The sequence below is a fragment of the Pecten maximus genome, chromosome 4, assembly GCF_902652985.1.
Source record: "Pecten maximus chromosome 4, xPecMax1.1, whole genome shotgun sequence".
NCBI lineage: Eukaryota > Metazoa > Mollusca > Bivalvia > Pectinida > Pectinidae > Pecten > Pecten maximus.
Window position 1 is genome coordinate 41,393,857 of NC_047018.1, and position 24,081 is coordinate 41,417,937.

The 24,081-nt window shown below is 32.2% G+C and overlaps 1 protein-coding gene and 1 non-coding gene across 2 annotated transcripts in view; both read left to right on the forward strand.

Moving 5' to 3' along the window:
- Positions 1-6,487: 6,487 nt before the first annotated feature.
- On the forward strand, positions 6,488-6,559 carry Trnag-ucc. The gene has a single exon. It is a non-coding gene; the product is annotated as a tRNA-Gly (tRNA).
- Positions 6,560-8,106: 1,547 nt separating this feature from the next.
- LOC117326108 (metalloprotease TIKI2-like) overlaps positions 8,107-24,081 on the forward strand; it is an 89,919-nt gene continuing 73,944 nt past the window's right edge. Inside the window, 1 exon segment of the mRNA XM_033882729.1 lies at positions 8,107-8,588. Coding sequence (XP_033738620.1) covers positions 8,490-8,588 — 99 coding nt within the window. The 5' untranslated portion in view covers positions 8,107-8,489.

Consider the following 24,081-nt stretch of genomic DNA (forward strand, 5'->3'; position numbering starts at 1 on the left):
TTCTCTTTAAGGGCATACTTCTGCGCTACTATACAATGTAGTCCGTAACCAGCACCATTGGCCTGCTTCTTTGAGAAAAGAAAATTGAAGACATTGAGACATCCCCCTGACGTAACTATAAAAATCTTCGGAAGGAAAATAAAAATAAAGGCATGCTACATGTCCAAGTGTAGGCGTCAAGCCCCCAACCATTATGGACTTTTCTATAACATTGAAATGGTCGAGATTCAAGACCCAAATATACTTATATATCTACAGAATTTCAAGAATAATTTGATGTGTACAAGAATGCTACCATGATTGTCCCCTGCATCTTTTTCGCTGTATCTTTGGGATTTCAAACCACATCACTGCTTCATGTACAAAACAATGACAACAAGCATGCAACAAAGGATAATTCAGGCACAGGGTTCCATCATTAGGGAAATAGAAACGATTAATATCCCGGCCACATATGCACAATTGTTTTATAAAGAACTTGCCATACTAGTGATATGGATCTCAACAAAATGTCTGTGGGTGCCTGGGAATTATATAAAAGTGTGGCTCCTTTGTGGTCAAGATAACACGAAATCAGAAGAACTAATGAAATCCGAACTAATCTGATTAAAATACTGATCATCATTATACACTACATCATATTCAATCTGAATTTCAGCTATCTTCGCTTCATAATATCATGGCATAATAATGTACATGGAAGATTGACCTTTGACCACAGACCTTGACCTTTAGTCGTGTCAGAGAGGATGATAATTGTGACCTTGACTGAGGATAACCATAGGAAAATTATTTAAATTTAATTGTATAATTAAAAAAAATGCGGGAATATGTTTAGTTACGTTCCAAGGTATTTGAATATGTATTAAACTTTTCTGGAAGCCATTGTAGTTGTCTGTTGTTTGTTCGTTATACACCAAATTAACCAAACACTAAATGTGACGTTGCACGTGTAAATATGACGTTGCACGTGTAAATATGACGTTGCACGAACAAGTGGAGACTTTGTACACAAATTTAGAACTGGATATAAGTATGATGTATATAAGTTTTTGAGAAATAGTGGTAACATTTTTACCACCGGCGTCTGATTCTGGTTACTATCCTAGCTCCTATACCTACAGTACAATATGGTACAGTGTCGGATTCGACAGGTTGTCGGAAAAGTCAGGTGTCGTATTAGACAAGATCCACTGTGTACCAATATTGATATAGAATTTACAGTCGGAGTAAATGACTAATACTTTTTTTCTATAAATACTAACCAGATAGAGACACCTATGCCTTGACCAAATGGCCGAGAGGTTAAGGTGACCCGACACTTTATCACTAGCCCTCCACCTATGGGTTGCGAGTTCGAAACCTACGTGGGGCAGTTGCCAGGTACTGACTGTAGGCTGGTGGTTTTTCGCCGGGTACTCTGGCTTTCCTCCGCCTTCAAAACCTGGCACGTCCTTAAATTACCCTGGCTGTTAATAGGACGTGCAAAAACAAACCAAACCAAGCCTTGACCAAGACGTGTGGCACATTATGAGAAATGTATGCCCAATGCTTTATGAGAGGTAGTGATAACCACGTGTAAATGGACTACGGACATTTAACCTTTGACGTGTTAAAACAATGACGCAGTTACTGTTTAGAGCTCTTTCTTTGAAATGTTCCAAGTTGTTTAATTCTCTGAAATCTGGACAAAAGGGAAAACACAGTTCTAACTTATATAATTACTTATTTTGAGCTTCAGATCTTTAATCAATGGAACAAAGAAAAATCACCATTCACTAAGATTGAATAAATACCACATTTTTACCTTTTTGCTTGGCAATGTTCAGACCCTTTTGTTTTCACCAAAATTTAATTTGACTTGTGAAATGTAACCAACGAAATGTATAATCAAATCGGATAACTAAACTATGTATGTTACATCAGCAAAAAGCGCCGTAACGTTTTGTCCTTTTCATTTTATTAAATGTGAACATTTTTTCTTGCTAGCGCTACATTGCAGAAAATAAAACGGGTCTGTTTCGTATTGTCGTTGCGACAGGGAAACCTTGGTGATCTAATAACGTCATATTTCATAATATGATTTGAAATTGTTTTTAGTCTACATACAGGTCGGGAAAAGAAATTTTGAAGGGGAAAAAAAAAAGAAAAAAAAGAAAGAGACGGGGAAAAAAAAAAAAAAAAAAAAAAAAAGACAAAAAAAAAAAAAAAAAAAAAAAAAAAAAAAAAAAAAAAAAAAAAAAAAAAAAAAAAAAAAAAAAAAAAAGAAAAAAAAAAAAAAAGAAAAAAAAAAAAAAGAAAAAAAAAAACAAAAAAAAAAAAAAGAAAAAAAAAAAAAAAAAAAAAAAAAAAAAAACAAGAAAAAAAAAAAAACAAAAAAAAAAAAAAAAAAAAAAAAAAAAAAATTTTTTTTTTAAAAAAAAAAAATTTTAAAAAAAAAAAAAAAAAAAAAAAAAAAACCCAAAAAAAAAAAAAAAAAATGTTTAAAAAAAAAACAAAAAAAAAAAAAAACTTTTAAAAACAAAAAAAAGGGGAAAAAAGAACGGAAAAAAAGTAAAAAAAAAAAATTTTTTTTAAGAAAAAAAAAAAAAAAAAAAAAAAAAAAGAAAAAAGAAAAAAAAAAAAAAAAAAAAAAAAAAAAATTTTTTAAAATTTTAAAAAAGGGGGGAAAAAAAAAAAGAAAAAGGATAATACCATTAAAATTTTAAAAAAAAATAATAAAATAAAAAAAAAAAAAAATAAAAAAAAACCAAAAGGAAAAAAAAAACAATTTAAGAGGAGAAAAAAAAAAAAAAGGGGGGAGAATAAAAAAAAACAAAAAAAAAAAAAATTTATTTTTCCCCCCCCGGAATTTTTTAAGAAAAAAAAAGGGGAAAAAAAAAATTTAAGAAAAAAAAAACCCAATTTAAAAACAATAAAAGAAAAAAAAAATAAAAAAAAAAAAAAAAATTTAAATAAAAACCCCCCAACCAAAAAACCCAAAAAAAACCTTTTTTAAAAAAAAAAAAAGAAAACCCCCCTAGGGAACGTTTTGATTTTTGGGGAAAACTTTTTAACAGTGCCAAAAAACTTTAAAAAAAAAAAAAAAAACTAAAAATAATGATACAAAGAAATGTATATGTATGCATACATAAACTCTGGGGTGATACATGCACATCCATTTGCAGCACCTCGGTTCTAGCTTTGAGAACGTTACATCATTTTGGTTTGAGCTAAAGATACATTGCGGATTGCGCATATAACATTGATTTAGCATGCCATAAGGCGCTTAACCTTCCTAAACACCTGGTCATATTGCCATGGTATCTTTAACAGTTTCTGTGTAGATCTATATATATATATATATATATATATATATATATATATATATATAGGGTCTAGTAAGTAATAACGACGGTATAAACCAATATAGGTACTGGATCCTAACAAACAAATGTTGGATGCGTATTACTAGAAATAGATATATGTCAAGTAGTAATAACGACAGTACAGACAAGTAAATTGTCAAATTTTCGAGGCAATCCGCCCCTTTATCAAGACACAGGTAAATTACACACGATCACATATAGACATAGAACATGGAACAGTTACACAAATATAGTAGGTATAAACAACAAAAAGTATCATAATGTTGTAAAAATGATCCCCCTCGGCCGATACTAAATTCGCCGAGGGCCTATTATGATTAATAAGGAAACATCTTTGGTGGTGTACAGATGCTAAAAGTAAATGAATGAATGAATGAATGAATGAACAAATAAATAAGTAAATAGATAAATAATATAACTTAAAGGTTTAACAGAAAAGCATCGCGGGTCGATTCGATGTGATGGCAGCCCGTGTTATGTCATGAATGTTTTTGTTTTTGTTTTTTCCCCTCCCTCGATATGTACATTTCGTCCCGCAAAACTCGGCCCAAACAGCGGGTTGCAGTGACAATATCGGGTGGCCAATCCCATATTAAAATTAGTTCGTTTAAATGAAATGGAACAAGTATTCAAAACATATAGATGTAATTGTGTAGAAAGGTAAAATTTAGACAATAGAAACCAAACAAAAAGGTGGTCGAAAGATCCTATTATCGTGACGAAAACCGAATGTCAGGACGACTCGTCACAAACCGACAACATGTACTCGCCCAACTTATTCAGCCAATCAGCTGCTGTTTCATGTAAACCAAGTCCCTAAGGAAGGTGTGTCTGTGGGGCCTGTAGGGGTTGGTCTGATCAATTAAAATATGGATTGGGTACTTCCTATAAGCGAGAATAGAGATTATAGGAATAAGGTTTGAAGACCATACTAAAAATAGGATGGCGTAGGACTACAGGTGGAAAAAAGGCGGGAATTCCCCAGATGGGGGTTTCCCCGTCCGTTGTAAGGTCCTTTGATAACACATGTGCTCCTATATGCTATGAATCTTTGCACAATATTTGTTGTGTGTGGCGAGAATAGATACATGCATGTGTTTTGATTAAAAACATCTCTGTTGAAAAAAATATATCTTCATTTATGTCAGAAAAAGGGATATGTCTATTGTTTATTTAGATATATGAAAAAATATTCAAATATATCTAAAAATTGATAAGCTAAAAACCTATGTGGTTCTTACACATGTACAAATTATCTTAGTGTTTTGTCATTATAGTACATTCTGCTCAAACCAGTCAAATGAAATACAGAAAGCTGTGCTTATACTGAACATTTATACGTAAATTTGGCTTCAAACAGTGAATCAAAATATTGAGATGTTGTTATGTTTCAGATGACAGAAAAAAAAGTAAAATACTCAAAAAGAAGGCTGAAAGAAAAGAAAATGGCCGATTATTAAATATTTGTCTGTGGTACACCATGGAATATCGTCGTGTGAAACTGGAGACACAGTTTAATTTTATGATAAGATGTCGGATATTTTTCATTATGTTTTGATAACCATCGGGTATATGAGACATTTGATGTCAAGAGCTGTACGTTAATTTGTATGTAGTTAGAGTCCAATAAATATACATTATGTATTTCAATGTATGCAAGCATGTAACGTTTACGGAAATCCTATGGCCAATGTACTATTAATAAGTATATCCAATACCGGACATTGATCAATGTCTATAGCCTATTTTACTTAGACTTCAATCATTACTAATTGAGATTCGTCAATATACAAATTGGGTGGTCGGGTAGTACAGTGGTGACATACTTGCCTTTCACCTAACCGGCCGGAGTTCGATTCCCCGATCGGACGTGAAAATGGTTATGGTCACCTGCCCGACCAGGTGGGTTTTCCCCGGGTACTCCGGTTTCCTCCCACAGTAAGACACCTCGCGCGCTTTCATCCGGGCAAACAAGCGTGATCAATATAAGTTAATATAACTTGTTTCGCAATTGTTGTAAAATAAATAAAGTATACAATATACAAATCTCGGCAAAATTATTAAACTGGTGAGAATTATTACAAAAAAAAATCTGCTAACTTGTTTTTAATGAATTTCGGTAGACATCGCCACTTGAGACAGTTTGGCAGACGTCAGTGGTAATCATCTGACATGTCTCAAGAATCGATTTTATGTAAACATGTGTATGTAAACACGCCCGGGTTTTTCTTTCGGTATCTTACACCCTCCTCGATGAGTCTTGTTTGTCAAAACATGGCCCTTTCAGAGCCCAACACGTCAAGATTGAGCAACATGTCGAACGAGTCAAAAGCCTACTTATTTTTATAAGCATTCGACTCTCAACAGTCGAGGCCATCAACTTTTTTGTGTAAACAATGATGATGCAATTTGTAAATTTTAGTCACTCGTTAGCATAAAGGCAAGATGTTGAGTGAGGTTAATTAAACATGCCATACCGACGTGTCGGTGACGTAATGTACGCGGGGTCATGTGACACACCACCTACATGTTGGTGGATGCGTCATATAGAGTGTGTAAAACTTGAAGAAGAAGAAGAAGAAGAAGAAGAAGAAGAAGATTTGGTCCATACCGTGATCTTAATTATACTTGACTTATTATTAGTATATGATGAATAAGTACGGGCTTCAGACAGGCTGATAGCAGAAACATGTATTAGATCTAGGTTATGTTTCTGCTAATAGATTTTTTTAAGTTGTATTTGCTACTTTTCAACTTTGTACATTCAGGGACATATATAATTTAATATATGTTCCTGGTACATTAAATCAGAGACGTAAATATCACGTCTCTGGTTAAAAAAAGTAAACGTACATACGCAGATCTATAGCTATAAGCTGTATGTTGTAGGGCCTATTGGGATTCAAAGACCACTGATGTATTTACCAAAATCAGTGATAAGTTGTAAAACGAAAAAAATTAAATCCAAAGTAGCCATGAACTTATATTATCGCAAACAGAAACGTAAATAAGAACAACCACCAATAAAGTAACTGTAGCCACGTGGTCATGTTTACAGTGCGTTTCCGGCCAAAGGGTTCCTGTCGAACAAATAGGCAATGATGCTGCTCACTATCAATGCGTCGGTGGTGTAACGGTTAGCATGGTTGCCTTCCAAGCAGTCGATCCGGGTTCGACTCCCGGCCGACGCACATTTGTTTTTATTTTAATATTATTTTTTCTTATACCTGGTCGATGTTTCCAATATTTTTTAATTATCTTTTTTCTTCAAATGTGTTTATTTTTTTCCTCAAAAAATTTGAAACTCCACCACACTATTCTAAATAATTTCAAGGCGTATTTATATACGCCCCTGATAATGTTCAAGTATCGTAATGTCAGAGAACTGCATAACGTCTCTGGTTGTATTAACGAAAACATGATAACATTGTGTTTTCTTCAAATTACTCCAAAGAAACATCAGTAATTATAGCCATTGTTTAGAATACGCACGCAGACGCGATCGAGACATTAAGGTGTCGGACCGCATATGGCAACCATGTTGGTTTACCAATAAGCTGATAATCCTTCAGTCGCCAAAATTTGGTGTAACCGTTTAAATTCCATTATGCAACTCTTTGATACGTTAATTTGGATATTGATATTTCTTAGGCATTATTACCAAATCATGTTTATCGATCTCGTGGAAATGCTTTACATGTATTTAATATCGCTTTAAGCTCTTCGGGGGACGTTTAATTACGCCCCTGGTAGTTATTATATCTTACGTAAGTTCCACCAAGTGGGAATGTTAAAACAACGTTATTCTGGTGATTTAGCTTATCATGCTGCTATATTCACGGAATATCAAATTATACTAATCTAGTGTCTAGCATATTTCCAGTCTCTGGAAGACTCGGGAAGTACAAAATCAAAAATGATAAACTTTTAATTTATCGCAATATTTTATATTGATTTTGAATACGCATATAATGTTTAAAAGTTGAGGTTTTTGGTGTGCCATGGACATATATATATTGTATTTACGTCCTTGTGAATGTAATGAAAATGGGAAGGAAAGGTAGAAATCTTTGATGTACAAATGTACGACCATTTCCCGCCCCCACGATCGTACAACGGTACACCTTTACCCCCGGGCGGCGAGACAAATATACATCGATCGACAAGTGTTTTATCGCTAATCGGTAGCATTGTTGATCTCTAAAACGTTTGATGTCTATCTGCCTTCAGTAAGGGCCCGTAGTGCATTTAGTCAACCAAAACCACACTAGGATCGCTAGCTGCGTTCACTCAAATAGACACGCCGTCCCTTTAACTAGCTATTTTAAACGAGTCGGTAGCTCCCAGTCTCTTGCACAGCAGTGGGTTATATTTTCATGTTTAGAAAGGAAAAACGTTCAAAACAATTTTTATGTTTAATAAATCATTTAGTTTTTAGTCGTTTGTGGTCTCCCACGATTTTAATTACCACATTGTTTGGAGGTCAATATACTGTGGAATTGAAATTTACCTGTGACAGTATATACCTGTGTAAGTAAATCTAAAACTGTACAGGTGTAGTTCGCGCCTCGCTTTATTATGTAAAGCTATATGCTATACAATGTGTATCATATATTTATGCGACCGCACGTATGACCTGTTTAAATATTATGCATCCGATTTATCACAGCTAACCCAGTGAAAGTCGATTCATGGAGTAAACGTTGAGTTGAATTGACCGTAACTGCCCAGGTTTTTATCGTACGCGTAAAGACACAGGCTATTTATATTCCGGAGTGAGGAACCAATCGAAAAGCCGTATGTTGGAGCAGAATGTACACACGGCATATGAATCGTACGTACGGGGAAAATCATGTTTGGTGTGAAAATGGAACTCATTTCTAGTTTTGAGTTTAAAGCGACACGAGAAACATCGCCTTCTAATAATATACCCACAAGTCAGCGGCTAGCGGTCAGTTGTAAATGAGACGTATAGCCGAAAGGTTAGCACATGGACCCTTAGCAGAGGATATACCGAGGATTATAACACTACAGAGGCTGGGGATAAATTTGGAATAACATGTGCTTTGTGGCGATGGAGTTCACGTGAAGGAATTTAAATGAATACAATGCAATACCAAAATGATAAATCATTTATTGATAATTCTTTTAATTACCATACACGCTGGTTTATCGGACAAGAACGCTAATCAGAGGACTAAATGTAGGACTCGAGAAAATGTAAGTATATATATTTATCAGAGACGACTTCTTCTCGAATCAGATATACATAATTTGGAATATTATTGATAGTACTTATATAATTTTTAAGGTATGTATTCACATTTCAATAGACAAGTTCAACTTAAATTCTGATCAATCATTAAAAAAAGAGGTTAGATTAAAAAGGTTTTGTTGAAATATTCTACATTTTTGTTTTATATGAGTGTCAATGGTCAACTGGTTGGTCAAATCACAGGGGCATGTCTAGTCTTATTTTTTTTAAATATAAGACTAGACATGCCCCTGTGGTCAAATTTGATTTTCCTATGGGTTGGACAATCAATACTGTGAAAAAATATGATGCTTGTTCAAATGATTTGACTGAAATCCTTATTATTTACAATTAGAAAAAGAATTTGAATTTATTTTCTTTTTATATATTTCACTATAGTTTCTGGAGAAGTGACAGAAATATTTTGTAACACCAGAACACCAGAACAGATTATATACCAGCCCAGTGTTTGTCGGTAATCATTCACAACTGTGCACTGAGCTATCACTAGGCCCTGGTTGGTTGAACCCCTGTTGATATATAATTACAGATAAGTGGACTCTACTTATGGAGGGTCAGATGATTGAAACTGGACTCCATACCATTCATACCAATGACTTTCGATCAAAATCAATGCTAATCATTGACAGATATATGCCAAAATTAAAAAAGATTTCTAATCATCGATTGTTTTGTCAAACTTTTTTTTTTTTTTTTTGAGAAATTCTCATCATACATACAGCTATGTCACTTTAAATGTGTTCAGTGTGATTTCAATATGGATTGTCCCATGTGAATATTCTCAAATCTTAAAACAAATATTCTTGGGGGGTGGGGTGTGGGGGCGGGGGTCTGGGTGGAGTGAGGTGGGTGGGGATGCAAAAAAGAAGATGATATGGATTTATGATACATATTTCATATTCAAATGTATTTGAATTACTTTATAAGTTTATAATGAGTAATATTGTTGCTACGTATACTAGACTGCCCAAAATACCAGCTAGGAGTTGAACCCGCACCTACCAGCACATTATAGCATTCACATGCTGTCAATCGAACAAAGCTTAAAAATAATGTAGTACATTGTAATTTGCAATTAATGTATAATTTAAAGATTAATGTTATTTCAAAATAGACCTTTTAATATTTTATTGCTTAAAAGGATCTTGATTTGTATTTTAAATGACATATTATGTAAAACGATCAAACCACACAGGAATGATATTTAAATAATTAAATGAATCGATCTTAATCAAAATGCTGATATCAAATAATCAAACTCGTTCATTTATGATTAAGAACAAAGTCATGTTATGCAATATTGAATTCTGATAATTTAAATTAATCCCAGATGCTATATGAACAATAAAATGTCAATGATTTTTAGAACATTTGAAAGTGATATTATACCTGAAGCTAATTTAGTCATGCTGTTTTTATATTTCGATAATCCAATTTTAAAGTCAATAATGAGATTATAATGTTGAGTCCCTTTGAAGGCAACAATATATTTATACTTAAATACATCCATTCATCTTTTTAATACACTTAAAATATGATTAAAGCTATCGTAAACCCCTATAATACACGAGGCCGTTAAACCATTAACAGTTTTCATGGGGTTTCAAAATCTGTTTGGAAATTGATAGCCTCATTTTAGATTATCTGTGTTACCTTGAAAAGTTTAGAGAGAGTGTGAAAATTGATAGGTTCCTCTTGTTTAGCATATTGTCACCCTTCTAAGAGGTTAAGGAAAGTTGATACACGGTGTAACTGTCAATGAAAAATTCGTGATATGTTTGGCATTGATGGTTAAACAAATATTTGTCAGCGGTTGGACTGAGACGAAGCCATGTGTTAAATTTAAGGCAGAAAGTCGCACATGTATGTACTGTGTGCAGTAGGTCTGAAAAATGTTCATTTTTTTTTTATAAATTTTACCTCAATATTCATAAAACGGCAATTGATAGAATATTGGATTAATAAAATCAGCTTTTTTGAAGACAATCAAGGGGTGTGGGGACTATATTTTGTAAATAAAGACAAAATTTTATTTTCACATCAAATATTTGAATTCTTCTGCATTGGAGGTAATTTTACAACACTGAGTGCTGTATGCGAGTCTCATATGATATTTGTGCAGTTTTGTATACATGCTATGAAAATTAATTCAACAGAATGGAAAAACTATAGAAAACAGCTCAGCATAAGCCGAGATCATCATCAGTAAGTTTCTCCTTCGATTGAACTACGTCACTTGCGATTTTCACAATCGAATGTGGGTAAAAATTACTGACGATGCATGACTTCCAAGACAGAGCTAAAACAGTGAAATCGTACTTAATTATAGTGAGCAAGTTCTGATTTCCTTCCTTGTGTCCAGGTAATAAAATGGTGATGAATCGTACACATTAGAATTTTGATGGGTGTTACATGGAAAACACAAAATTCAGTGGTAAATTACAGCCCAGGCTGCTTATCATTGAAAGGAATCCGGAGAATCATTTTTATAAATTGGTGTTTTATGTTACGTTATGATTCATTTCAACAAAAAGTGATGATTTAATGCTATAATACTGTACTTTTTTATCACAAATATGACGCAAGTCTCTGAAACATTTAATACGATATATAAAACAAAAAAAATCTTCACTGTTATTTTACTAGAAAGTAATATGGTCTTGTTATGTTTTATGAATAACATGTTGCAAGAGTTTACGATAATTTACCACTAGTATCTAGATTTCAATGCCTACATATTGTATAATGCAAAGAAATATTCACCCTCTTTCCAGCAAAAGTTTGAAGGCCAAACCTATACAAATATCTGTTTTCTGGAGTCACAAACTATAATGCATCATGTTTACCAGGGCCAACTCGATCTCTAAACGTTTAACCTTTGTAACCTTTTCTTATATCGATTAAAAACCATCTGACATACAATTTTTATCCCTGATGTCAGAAAGAAACTTATTACGATGAAATTCTGAGAGTATGACTTATTCTCCAGGAGGCTTAAACTGGTAGGTACGTGAAGGATTGATTCCTGTCAAAGGGGAAAATCCTGCAAAATGTCTCAAATAGGCCTTAATTGTGTGTCATTTACCTATAATATGTTTATATTCCATCCATTGGTGTCCTAGAGGCTTATTTTGTGCAATAACTATTTTGTTGAAGAAGAACAAAATGCTTACCTTCCCGAACAACTTGTCTTAGTCTCATATTTGTGGAAGTGTCTTCCAGTAAATCTATTTTCAACTCATATTTTGTACATGTTTATGAATTTTGAGTTAAAATTATTGCCTCATGTACATTTCAGCATTATTATCTTTAAGCTTCAAACTTTTTTGTTCATGCAAAAGTAAAGATTTATTGAAGCGATAGATATATTTATTTACCCACAAATGCCATGCAAACATTTTTTTTTGGCCATTAATATAACTTGCGAAGTTCAAAATTTATTTTATTTGACAGAATTGATAAACAAAAAAAAGTTTTACCAAATAATCTACTTTGATTTGATGATATAGCTGGACGTCATGGTCTGTTGATTACTATATGTATATTTTAAAGTGTGGCCTGACGTCTGAAATATTAAGAAACTCTATAGCTAGTCGATCTGAGCTGGTTTAGAAAGGAAAGATAATACCGATTATTACAATACGATACAGCCCTGTATATAATTTGTGATTATGAAAATGAAATCTTGTTTGACACACCTGGCTAACAATTTATAAGGTTGAGGTAAAATACTTAAAGTAAATGTTCATAAATGTTGAAGTATTCTAAATTTTCTTATCTGTTGACGAATACAAAGACAGGTCAGTTTAAGTGAAGATTGAAGTTATTGACTTTAGGGCTATAATGATTGACAGATATCTATTGATAAATTTATATCCAAATCTATAAACTTTAAAGAGATTTTTTTATTATAATGTAAGAAATTTCGAAAAAAAAGATCAGGTCAGTTAAAATGAAGATTGAAGTTATTGACTTAGGGCTATCATGATTGACAGATATCTATTGCTAAATCCATATTCAAATCCATAAACTTTAAAGAGATTTTTTTCATTATAATGTAACAAATTAAAAAAAAAAAAAGAAAAAAAAAAGATCAGGTCAATTTAAGTGAAGCTTGAAGTTACTGACTTTAGAGCTATCGTGATTGACGGATATCTATTGCTAAATCCATATGCGTGACTGTTGGCTGGTCTACACGTTTTTGAATACCACTTGATCCTAGAGCTGATACTGTTATTACAAATCTCTCTTACATTGTGTATTGGCTAAAGTTAATATGCGTATATTCAACAAGTAGCAGTAAATTAAACAATCTGTTCATCAGTAAACAACCTGACGACTGTCATTGTTTATAATCATGTGGGCTGGTCAGATTTAACATGATAAAAACTTTTTTTCTACAATTATTTGGCTTGTATTACTTTCTATATAATCAAAAGAAATCAAATTTCTCGTACATGTAAGTTTTGAACTGACAAAAAAACTTACAAAGGCTTCTTATTTATTGCAAATATTTACATAAACATGTTTAGATTTGATATGATTTTAACCTTAATAATTCGGTGTATAGCTGTAATAGGGTTATGCTTCAGTTTATAGAAAGTTGGGCATTGAACAGCTCTATAAAATAATAAAGATCAATTTAAATTTATTTTTTTTTTAGATTTTTCTTGTTATTATAAAAAAAAAATCTGTTGTGTTATGCAGAGTTAATGTTGCTTTCCATTTTGGTTTGGTACATAACTACAATATGATTGAAATAATACAATTTCTGACATATGTGTGTCCTAATTAGTTTAGGTAAAATCCAAAAGATTAAATATAATTTCTAAAAGAAATAGCAACTTGATTAAGGGCACCCAAGTCAAAAAACTCCAAAAAAGGAACTTGTGATTTTGATAAACAGCATGAGGCACCCCAGAAAAATGGCAAATTTTCACCCCAAAAAAAAAATTTCCCAACTTTTTAAAAGGAACAAAAAATTTTTTTGTGTGGCCTTTCCCCTAAAAAATATTTTTTTTTAATTTGGGTGGGGTTTTTAAAATTGAAAGGGAACTTTAAAAGTTAAACTTTGAATTGCCCTGGTTGGTTGAACCCCTGTTGATCTATAATTACAGATAAGTGGACTCTACTTATGGAGGGTCAGATGGTTGAAACTGGACTCCATGCCATTCATACCAATGACTTTCGATCAAAATCAATGCTAATCATTGACAGATATATGCCAAAATTAAAAAAAGATTTCTAATCATCGATTGTTTTGTCAAACTTTTTTTTTTTTTTTTGAGAAATTCTCATCATACATACAGCTATGTCACTTTAAATGTGTTCAGTGTGATTTCAATATGGATTGTCCCATGTGAATATTCTCAAATCTCTGTCTTAAAACAAATATTCTTGGGGGGGGGGGGTGGGGGGGGGGGTCTGGGTGGAGTGAGGTGGGGATGCAAAAAAGAAGATGATATGGATTTATGATACATATTTCATATTCAAATGTATTTGAATTACTTTATAAGTTTATAATGAGTAATATTGTTGCTACGTATACTAGACTGCCCAAAATACCAGCTAGGAGTTGAACCCGCACCTACCAGCACATTGTAGCATTCACATGCTGTCAATCGCTCAAAGCTTAAAAATAATGTAGTACATTGTAATTTGCAATTAATGTATAATTTAAAGATTAATGTTATTTCAAAATAGACCTTTTAATATTTTATTGCTTAAAAGGATCTTGATTTGTATTTTAAATGACATATTATGTAAAACGATCAAACCACACAGGAATGATATTTAAATAATTAAATGAATCGATCTTAATCAAAATGCTGATATCAAATAATCAAACTCGTTCATTTATGATTAAGAACAAAGTCATGTTATGCAATATTAAATTCTGATAATTTAAATTAATCCCAGATGCTATATGAACAATAAAATGTCAATTATTTTTCGAACATTTAAAAGTGATATTATACCTGAAGCTAATTAGTCATGCTGTTTTTATATTTCAATAATCCAATTTTAAAGTCAATAATGAGATTATAATGTTGAGTCCCTTTGAAGGCAACAATATATTTATACTTAAATACATCCATTCATCTTTTTAATACACTTAAAATATGATTAAAGCTATCGTAAACCCCTATAATACACGAGGCCGTTAAACCATTAACAGTTTTCATGGGGTTTCAAAATCTGTTTGGAAATTGATAGCCTCATTTTAGATTATCTGTGTTACCTTGAAAAGTTTAGAGAGAGTGTGAAAATTGATAGGTTCCTCTTGTTTAGCATATTGTCACCTTTCTAAGAGGTTAAGGAAAGTTGATACACGGTGTAACTGTCAATGAAAAATTCGTGATATGTTTGGCATTGATGGTTAAACAAATATTTGTCAGCGGTTGGACTGAGACGAAGCCATGTGTTAAATTTAAGGCAGAAAATCGCACATGTCTGTACTGTGTGCAGTAAGTCTGAAAAATGTTAATTTTCTTATAAATTTTACCTCCTCAATACTCATAAAAAGGCAATTTTTAGAATATTGGATTAATAAAATCAGCTTTTTTGAAGACAATCAAGGGGTGTGGGGACTATATTTTGTAAATAAAGGCAAAATTTTATTTTCACATCAAATATTGGAATTCTTCTGCATTGGAGGTAATTTTACAACACTGAGTGCTGTATACGAGTCTCATATGATGTTTGTGCAGTTTTGTATACATGCTATGAAAATTAATTCAACAGAATGGAAAAACTATAGAAAACAGCTCAGCATACACTTTGAGAGCATCGTCAGTAAGTTTCTCCTTCGATTGAACTACGTCACTTGCTATTTTCACAATCGAATGTGAGTAAAAATTACCGATGATGCATGACTTCCAAGACAGAGCTAAAACAGTGAAATCGTACTTAATTATAGTGAGCAAGTTCTGATTCTCTTCCTTGTGTCTAGGTAATAACATGGTGATGAATCGTACACATTATAATTTTGATGGGTGTTACATGGAAAACACAAAATCCAGAGGTAAAATACAGCCCAGGCTGCTTATCATTGAAAGGAATCCGGAGAATCATTTTTATAAATTGGTGTTTTATGTTACGTTATGATTCATTTCAACAAAAAGTGATGATTTAATGCTATAATACTGTACTTTTTTATCGCAAATATGACGCAAGTCTCTGAAACATTTAATACGATATATAAAACAAAAAAAATCTTCACTGTTATTTTACTAGAAAGTAATATGGTCTTGTTATGTTTTATGAATAACATGTTGCAAGAGTTTACGATAATTTACTATTAATATCTAGATTCCAATGCCTACATATTGTATAATGCAAAGAAATATTCACCCTCTTTCCAGCAAAAGTTTGAAGGCCAAACCTATACAAATATCTGTTTTCTGGAGTCGCAAACTATATATAATGCATCATGTTTACCAGGGCCAACTCGATCTCTAATGCATTTAATCTCTGTAACCCTTTCTTATTTCGATTAAAAACCATCTCACATACAATTTTTATCCCTGATGTCAGAAAGAAACTTATTACAATGAAATTCTGAGAGTATGACTTATTCTCCAGGAGGCTTAAACTGGTAGGTACGTGAAGGATTGATTCCCGTCAAAGGGGAAAATCCTGCAAAACGTCTCAAATAGCCCTTAATTGTATGTCATATACCTATGATATATTTATATTCCATCCATTGGTGTCCTAGAGGCTTATTTTGTGCAATAACTATTTTGTTGAAGAAGAACAAAATGCTTACCTTCCCGAACAACTTGTCTTAGTCTCATATTTGTGGAAGTGTCTTCCAGTAAATCTATTTTCAACTCATATTTTGTACATGTTTATGAATTTTGAGTTAAAATTATTGCCTCATGTACATTTCAGCATTATTATCTTTAAGCTTCAAACTTTTTTGTTCATGTAAAAGTAAAGATTTATTGAAGCGATAGATATATTTATTTACCCACAAATGCCATGCAAACATTTTTTTTGGCCATTAATATAACTTGCGAAGTTCAAAATTTATTTTATTTGACAGAATTGATAAACAAAAAAAAGTTTTACCGAATAATCTACTTTGATTTGATGATATAGCTGGACGTCATGGTCTGTTGATTACTATATGTATATTTTAAAGTGTGGCCTGACGTCGAAGTCTGAAATATTAAGAAACTCTATAGCTAGTCGATCTGAGCTGGTTTAGAAAGGAAAGATAATACCGATTATTACAATACGATACAGCCCTGTATATAATTTGTGATTATGAAAATGAAATCTTGTTTGACACACCTGGCTAACAATTTATAAGGTTGAGGTAAAATACTTAAAGTAAATGTTCATAAATGTTGAAGTATTCTAAATTTTCTTATCTGTTGACGAATACAAAGACAGGTCAGTTTAAGTGAAGATTGAAGTTATTGACTTTAGGGCTATAATGATTGACAGATATCTATTGATAAATTTATATCCAAATCTATAAACTTTAAAGAGATTTTTTTATTATAATGTAAGAAATTTCGAAAAAAAAAGATCAGGTCAGTTAAAATGAAGATTGAAGTTATTGACTTAGGGCTATCATGATTGACAGATATCTATTGCTAAATCCATATTCAAATCCATAAACTTTAAAGAGATTTTTTTCATTATAATGTAACAAATTAAAAAAAAAAAAAGAAAAAAAAAAGATCAGGTCAATTTAAGTGAAGCTTGAAGTTACTGACTTTAGAGCTATCGTGATTGACGGATATCTATTGCTAAATCCATATGCGTGACTGTTGGCTGGTCTACACGTTTTTGAATACCACTTGATCCTATGGCTGATACTGTTATTACAAATCTCTCTTACATTGTGTATTGGCTAAAGTTAATATGCGTATATTCAACAAGTAGCAGTAAATTAAACAATCTGTTCATCAGTAAACAACCTGACGACTGTCATTGTTTATAATCATGTGGGCTGGTCAGATTTAACATGATAAAAACTTTTTTTCTACAATTATTTGGCTTGTATTACTTTCTATATAATCAAAAGAAATCAAATTTCTCGTACATGTAAGTTTTGAACTGACAAAAAAACTTACAAAGGCTTCTTATTTATTGCAAATATTTACATAAACATGTTAAGATTTGATATGATTTTAGCCTAAATAATTCAGTGTATAGCTGTAATTGGGTTATGCTTCAGTTTATAGAAAGTTTGGCATTGAACAGCTCTATAAAATAATAAAGATCAGTTTAAAAAAAAATTATTTTAGATTTTTCTTGTTATTATAAAAAAAAAATCTGTTGTGTTATGCAGAGTTAATGTTGCTTTCCATTTTGGTTTGGTACATATTTAACTACAATATGATTGAAATAATACAATTTCTGACATATGTGTGTCCTGATTAGTTAGGCTAAAATCTCATGATTTAAGGTACTAAGTCTTCTATACAGAAATAGCTGAAGCTTGATTACCACTGCACCAAGTCAACACTCCAAAAAGGAACTCTTGATGTCATATTGATAAACAGCATGCAGGTACCTCAGAAAAGTGACAAATTGTCACCCTTAAATAAACATTTCCCCAACTTTTAACAGGAAACAAACAAATTTTATTGTGTGGCCTTACCCCTGAAATAATCATTTTCATTTGTGTTTTAATTGAGGAACTCAGAGGTTATCTTTGAATAGCAGTTTGTCAAATTGTGATAGTTTTCTTCTGAAAAGTCTTAATAATTCTTGATGAAATGTTGGAAACAGTTAATAAACAATGATATCACATCAAAATGTCAATTCCATAACTCTCTCTCTTGGCACTTTTCTTTATGATATTAAACTATACAATAGGTTTCCACTTTAAAAGAGATAAAGGGTATCAATGAATGTTGTAGGAATTTATTTGCAGTTAAACCAAAAGGTGCCAAGCACCTGAAAGACGAAGAATGATTTCTTTATTCCACTGAAGCTTCGGCAGTTAATCAGCGATTTGTTTACTACACTTACAAATTCAAATAACTAGCACTTTATGAAATATTTCGAACTCAATTTATTGAGAAGGCTCGTGTTTCCTTTGTCAAAAGAACTGGAGTTGAGGTGGCCCTGTTGGCCATGTTTGGATATAATTGGACTTTTGTTAGAATTGTGTTGATTTTAGGCCTAATGGGACTTTCGGCCCCTCCTAGTATTATGTAGACCTACACTTTATCAAACATGTGTCCATTGAACGGTCACACCTCTTATCCTGTGTGTATTGTTGATGGTCAAGAATGTCACAGTGGACATTACTGGACAAACACAGATCACAGATATCTCCCGATTTGTCAGGTGGGATGAATTTGCATCCTTTAAATGTAGGTGGGGATCCGACAGCATGCAGTGTACAGAACTTGTTTTGTTAATTTTCTACCAACAAATGAGATTGATGAAAATGTCCAGTCATTTTTGCAGTTCAGGTGTATCAGAACTTTCTCAATCAATGCCTCTCAATCACAATAGGATCGAGACATTGCTGGAACTTTGTAGATAATAACCTAATTTCCCTAAATTCTTAAAAATATGGTTTTTAATTGTTTCATATTTCTCTCAAATATTCTGAATTGAAGACTTTATTTGCACCCATCACCCAATAATTGAAAATTCCTATATGTAAAAATATGAAATTACATTTTTTTTTCCCCACAAATATCTTACTGTTGACCTTGATTAATGGTGACCTTTGACCCCACTGATGATATTCGATGATATCCAAGAATTAACTGAGTCTCTAGATATTTTTTCTCTTAATCTTTAATTTAGAATTCTTAAGTTTGATTATTACAGCTGGTGCGAACTCGCTGTATGATAGTTCTACTAAAAAATGATTTTAAAAACTTTTAAGAGGACAACATGTGTATCATAGAACGTTTTTAAGACTTAGATGTCATGCCTGTTGTGTTGTAATAGTGTAGCTGGTCGAGTATCATATGATCTGGGTCTCCCACTGTGTAAATTGTACATTAACATGGATTCCAGTATATTATGTTTAAACGACTGCCTCCTTCAGATCGTTCAGGAAATTGTGAATTTACAGCATTCCAGGACAATATAAATGTACTTTTGCAAATTCAAATTTCCAGACATTTGTATAGAAAGGATTAGAATTTAAAACAAAATTACAGGTAACATATTTTTGCTACCTCATTTTGTAAATTCTGGTGAGACATGTATATTCAAAGCTTGTACCTGGTGTTAGCTAAAGTTGCTCTCGGTCCCTACTTAAGAAATCATTTTGATTATATTTTCAATGCCAAGTTGGATGAAATAGGTGTAAAGAATTTAAATTGACATTAGTGACTTTTAACTTTTCTGCAAGAAACAGTATAAAACTTCATTTTTTTTTTATCCTTTTTAGGTTTGTATTTACATAACTTCGAGTCTTTTTAATGTAAAAGATTTGCATTTATATGAAACAGGCCCTGGGACATCACTGATATTGTGGTCTCTATGTCCATCTGTCAATCCATGTCAAGGACACCATTATAGTTTAAAAAAATGGATTTTTGATTTCCTGGGGAAGGCGGGGGAATATATGATTACATTGTGTCTGTCTGTTTTTCTTTCCTTCCTTTCACCCTTACTTAAATAGCTTGTCTGCAAGCTAGGGTGCAATCTCCTGCACTACATGTTTCTTGAACTTCATGCTTAGGGCATGTGTTTACTAGGTGATGCCATGGTATCATTTACCAAAATTAGGTCGCTTCGACCTATATTTTGACTTCTGACCTACATCAAAGAAAAGATTGCAAGGCTCTGTCTCTTATATTAAAATTGTCATTGGGACTTTATATTTGGGTCATGAGCTCATCTAGATGAGGCGGTATGTCATGTCATGTATCAAAAGTAAGTCGCTCTGATCTACATTTTGACCTCTGACCTTCATCTGGTAGTGAAGTGTAATTCATTGAATTCCCTTTTTTCATTTCAATGGTTCTAATGCATCTTAAAGCAGAAAAAAAAAAGTTTCGAAAAGGATTTGATCACTGCATGTATACAGACATTGAAATAAGTAAAAAATAGCTACATATAATAAACAATAAACATGGCAGTTACTTTATACTGATCAACATATGGACCACCGTTTCTATGGTGGCGTGTACATGTATTACCTATCCCGTAAATCAACATGCTAGACATGCACATCATACTGCATGTCGATCTGCATGTGTATGATGAAACTATCGTTACGTGAGCACAGAGGACTAGAATTCACCTGTCGACTTCTTCAAAGAGTGTAACATGTCACTTGAGTAAATAAACGCTCCGGTATGTATATAGATATGGAGTCAGTTTTACTGATATGACAGAATGTATTGCCACAGTTTTGATTCATTTTCAAAGGTATTTGGTGACAAATGTTTATGACCTTCATGAACTTTTGAATTCGTTTCTGACTGAAGATAAAAAAGTTAATTTTTTGTATGTGGTTTGAAATGATGCATGTACGAAGATGTTTATATACAAAGGTAACTAAAACAAATGTTTACATTTTGTGCTTTTCATCTGAGGATCAAACTGTTGATCTTGATACTGTATTGACTAAAGCACCTTGGGTGCAGCACAATTTGTGAAAATTATGGAAACTTAAACAAATCTTCAAATGTAGTGAAGGTTTGGATGTTGAAGCCAAAAAAGCTTAAAGATACAGTCGGGAGTCAAGTTCGCAGTTATTGGTTATTCATTGATTCAATTAAAGTAACACAAATGGCAATGCTTTAAAAGTAATTGTCTATCGCTCCAGGAATGCATTACAGCCAATCCTCTCCATGTTAGCTTGCTTTCCTGGAGTCTAACCAAAATTATTTTCTTAATACTTTTCCTGAATTTAAATGATTTCTGGTAAGAATTGGTTTGTTTACAAATTCTTACTATTTTGTTCTTCCTGTATGAATGCAAGTGAATTGCTACTCTCCATATCCTTTGTTTTAATTAAGGCTTTGCCCTGCACAAGACTTGTAGTGAACATGCTGAGATAAGAAGAAAAGAAAAACAACACTTTTGTGATGGAAAGAGAGAGAGAAAAAAAACAACTTGAGAATGGTTTATCTCCTGTCTAGATTGTGTGTTTTTGTAATCGCTGATTTACACTTTCACAGGTGTAGACAGGTCAAAGGTCAATGCCGAGATGAATGCTTGCATCCTTGCGGAAACTGACTATCAATAGTCTTGGCATCGTTCTAAATACTGTAGAATGAGATAAAATTTTGTGTATATTTTGTCTGGCATTTTCGTAATGTATACCTGCATTTTCATGTGCATGTACATACTTGCATTAAATCACAAATATTATGAACCAGATCTCTTTAATCTTTGTGAAAATTAAGGAAAGAAAAAGAAAAGGAAAATCTACTATTATCTGAAATTAGATATATCAAATGATTAAATATTTGAATATAATGTGTTATAAGATTGAGGCCTTTTACTCTGAAGTATAAACAGTATATACTATTGGTACATATTATACTCCTGTAGGAAGATAGGAAATCATGATATTAAGAGAAACTTGATATAAAGTGGAATATGTTACATTAAGTGGGAAAATGTATAGACCAACACCTAGGCCTGTTGAAATGGAAATCTCTGCAATCAAATCTTGCCTAGAATTGGAACTTACATTTTGTTGTACTTTGTCATACAAGTAGCTTTTGAATTTTTACGAAAATTAAAGTAGAGATCTACAAATGTCTAAAAGATTTCAAAAAATAATCTTACTGTTATCTGAAGTTGAATATATATAATTATTCTGAAATGTTACTCGGAAGTATAAACCGTACATACTATTGGTACATACACATTTAGGAAGAAAGGAAATCTTGATAATAAGAGAAGCTTGATATAAAGTGGAATGTTACATTAAGTGTAAGAATAAATAGACCTACACCTATATAGGACTGTTGACATGCAATTAGACCTTGAATTGCCTAAAATTGAGACTTAGATTCTGTAGTGTTATGTGATACAAGTAGTTTCATTGGTATGCTATGAGAATTATCAGTGAGGTTTCCTGTTAGGCTGTCATTTTGCTTTCTAGATTCTTTTTCTTTGATCTGAACATTTATCTATTTATTTCGTATTGATAAACCAAATGAGGGCCATGTTTAGACATCATGGGTTTCTTACTACCATTTTTAAGGCTTCTCTAGCGAGCTACTAGACCTGCAGGTGCAATAGGTATTTGTGAGGTTTAATGTTTCGTTCTTAAAGGTCTGTCATAACAGACTAGAATTTAATCGCTAACATAGCACAGGGGATGCTTTAAGAGATTAAATCTTTCAAGTGGATCTAATGTTTGTTATTAAAATATGTGAAACTGATTTTTGGAGAACGAAGAATGCAGAAGATCCCCTTCCGAACATCTTATAGGATAGGAGGCCGTAAAATAAGTATTTACAGGTGAACTTTTGATCGCTGTTGTAAATGTGTGTTTAAGTCATAAATTATGCATGAGCTGTCTTTTTATATCGTACAGTACTGTGTAAAATACTTACGATGAAAGACTATGGCCTCTCTGAAAGTCATCATACAGTTATAAACTCGAAATAAACTTCGGAGAATTTATACAGAGAGTATTAACCCCGATACTTGTAACTAGTAATTAACGTTGATTTATTTCAGAAATACATAACTTTATAAAGTAGCAGTCTTTAAAATTTTGTTAAATTTCCTTGTTATCTATTACTAGCAAGAAGGTCATGTGCAAATATTTAACTTATAACTATTAAAAGTAATTTAAAAAAATTTTTTTTAGAAAGGCTGTGAATATTTTATTTCATTTTGATCACCACCATCAGAAAACATCCGTAATAAATGATTTTAATTTATGTATGATTTAGTAGATTGTATGGTTAAATGCTCTTCTGTTAAAAACACATGACCACCCCCGCTATTTCCTATTTTCACACGTCATCAAACGATCTAACGTTTCCTGTCCTATTGTCAAAGTTTCTCCTACAGTTAGACGGCAATCAATTTTGGGAGATTTTCAATACACTCATCGTAATTCTATAGATATAAATCATAATTATAAAATATACCACCAACATGGTGGTCCGATAAATGTATGATATATTTTTCTGGTAAATTCATCCTTTTAAATACTGTGGGATTTTTTTTATGTACTTTTGAATTGACTTTTCACCGAATGCGACCTGAGTGTAATACATTTCAAACCATCCCATAATTCATTTGATATATATTCTGAAAACATATCTGCATGATCTTGTTGCAAATGAAATGGGCACAATCAGTTGAAACGAATAACTGTATGAAAATGATTTCTTAATGAATCACAAACTATTTTAGGGGATATTATAATCATCAATATTTGATTTCAAGACATTGTCATTCAAAGTTTTACAAATATAGAAATTATTGTCTGGAAATTGAATGGTGATGAGTATGATTTCTGACTTT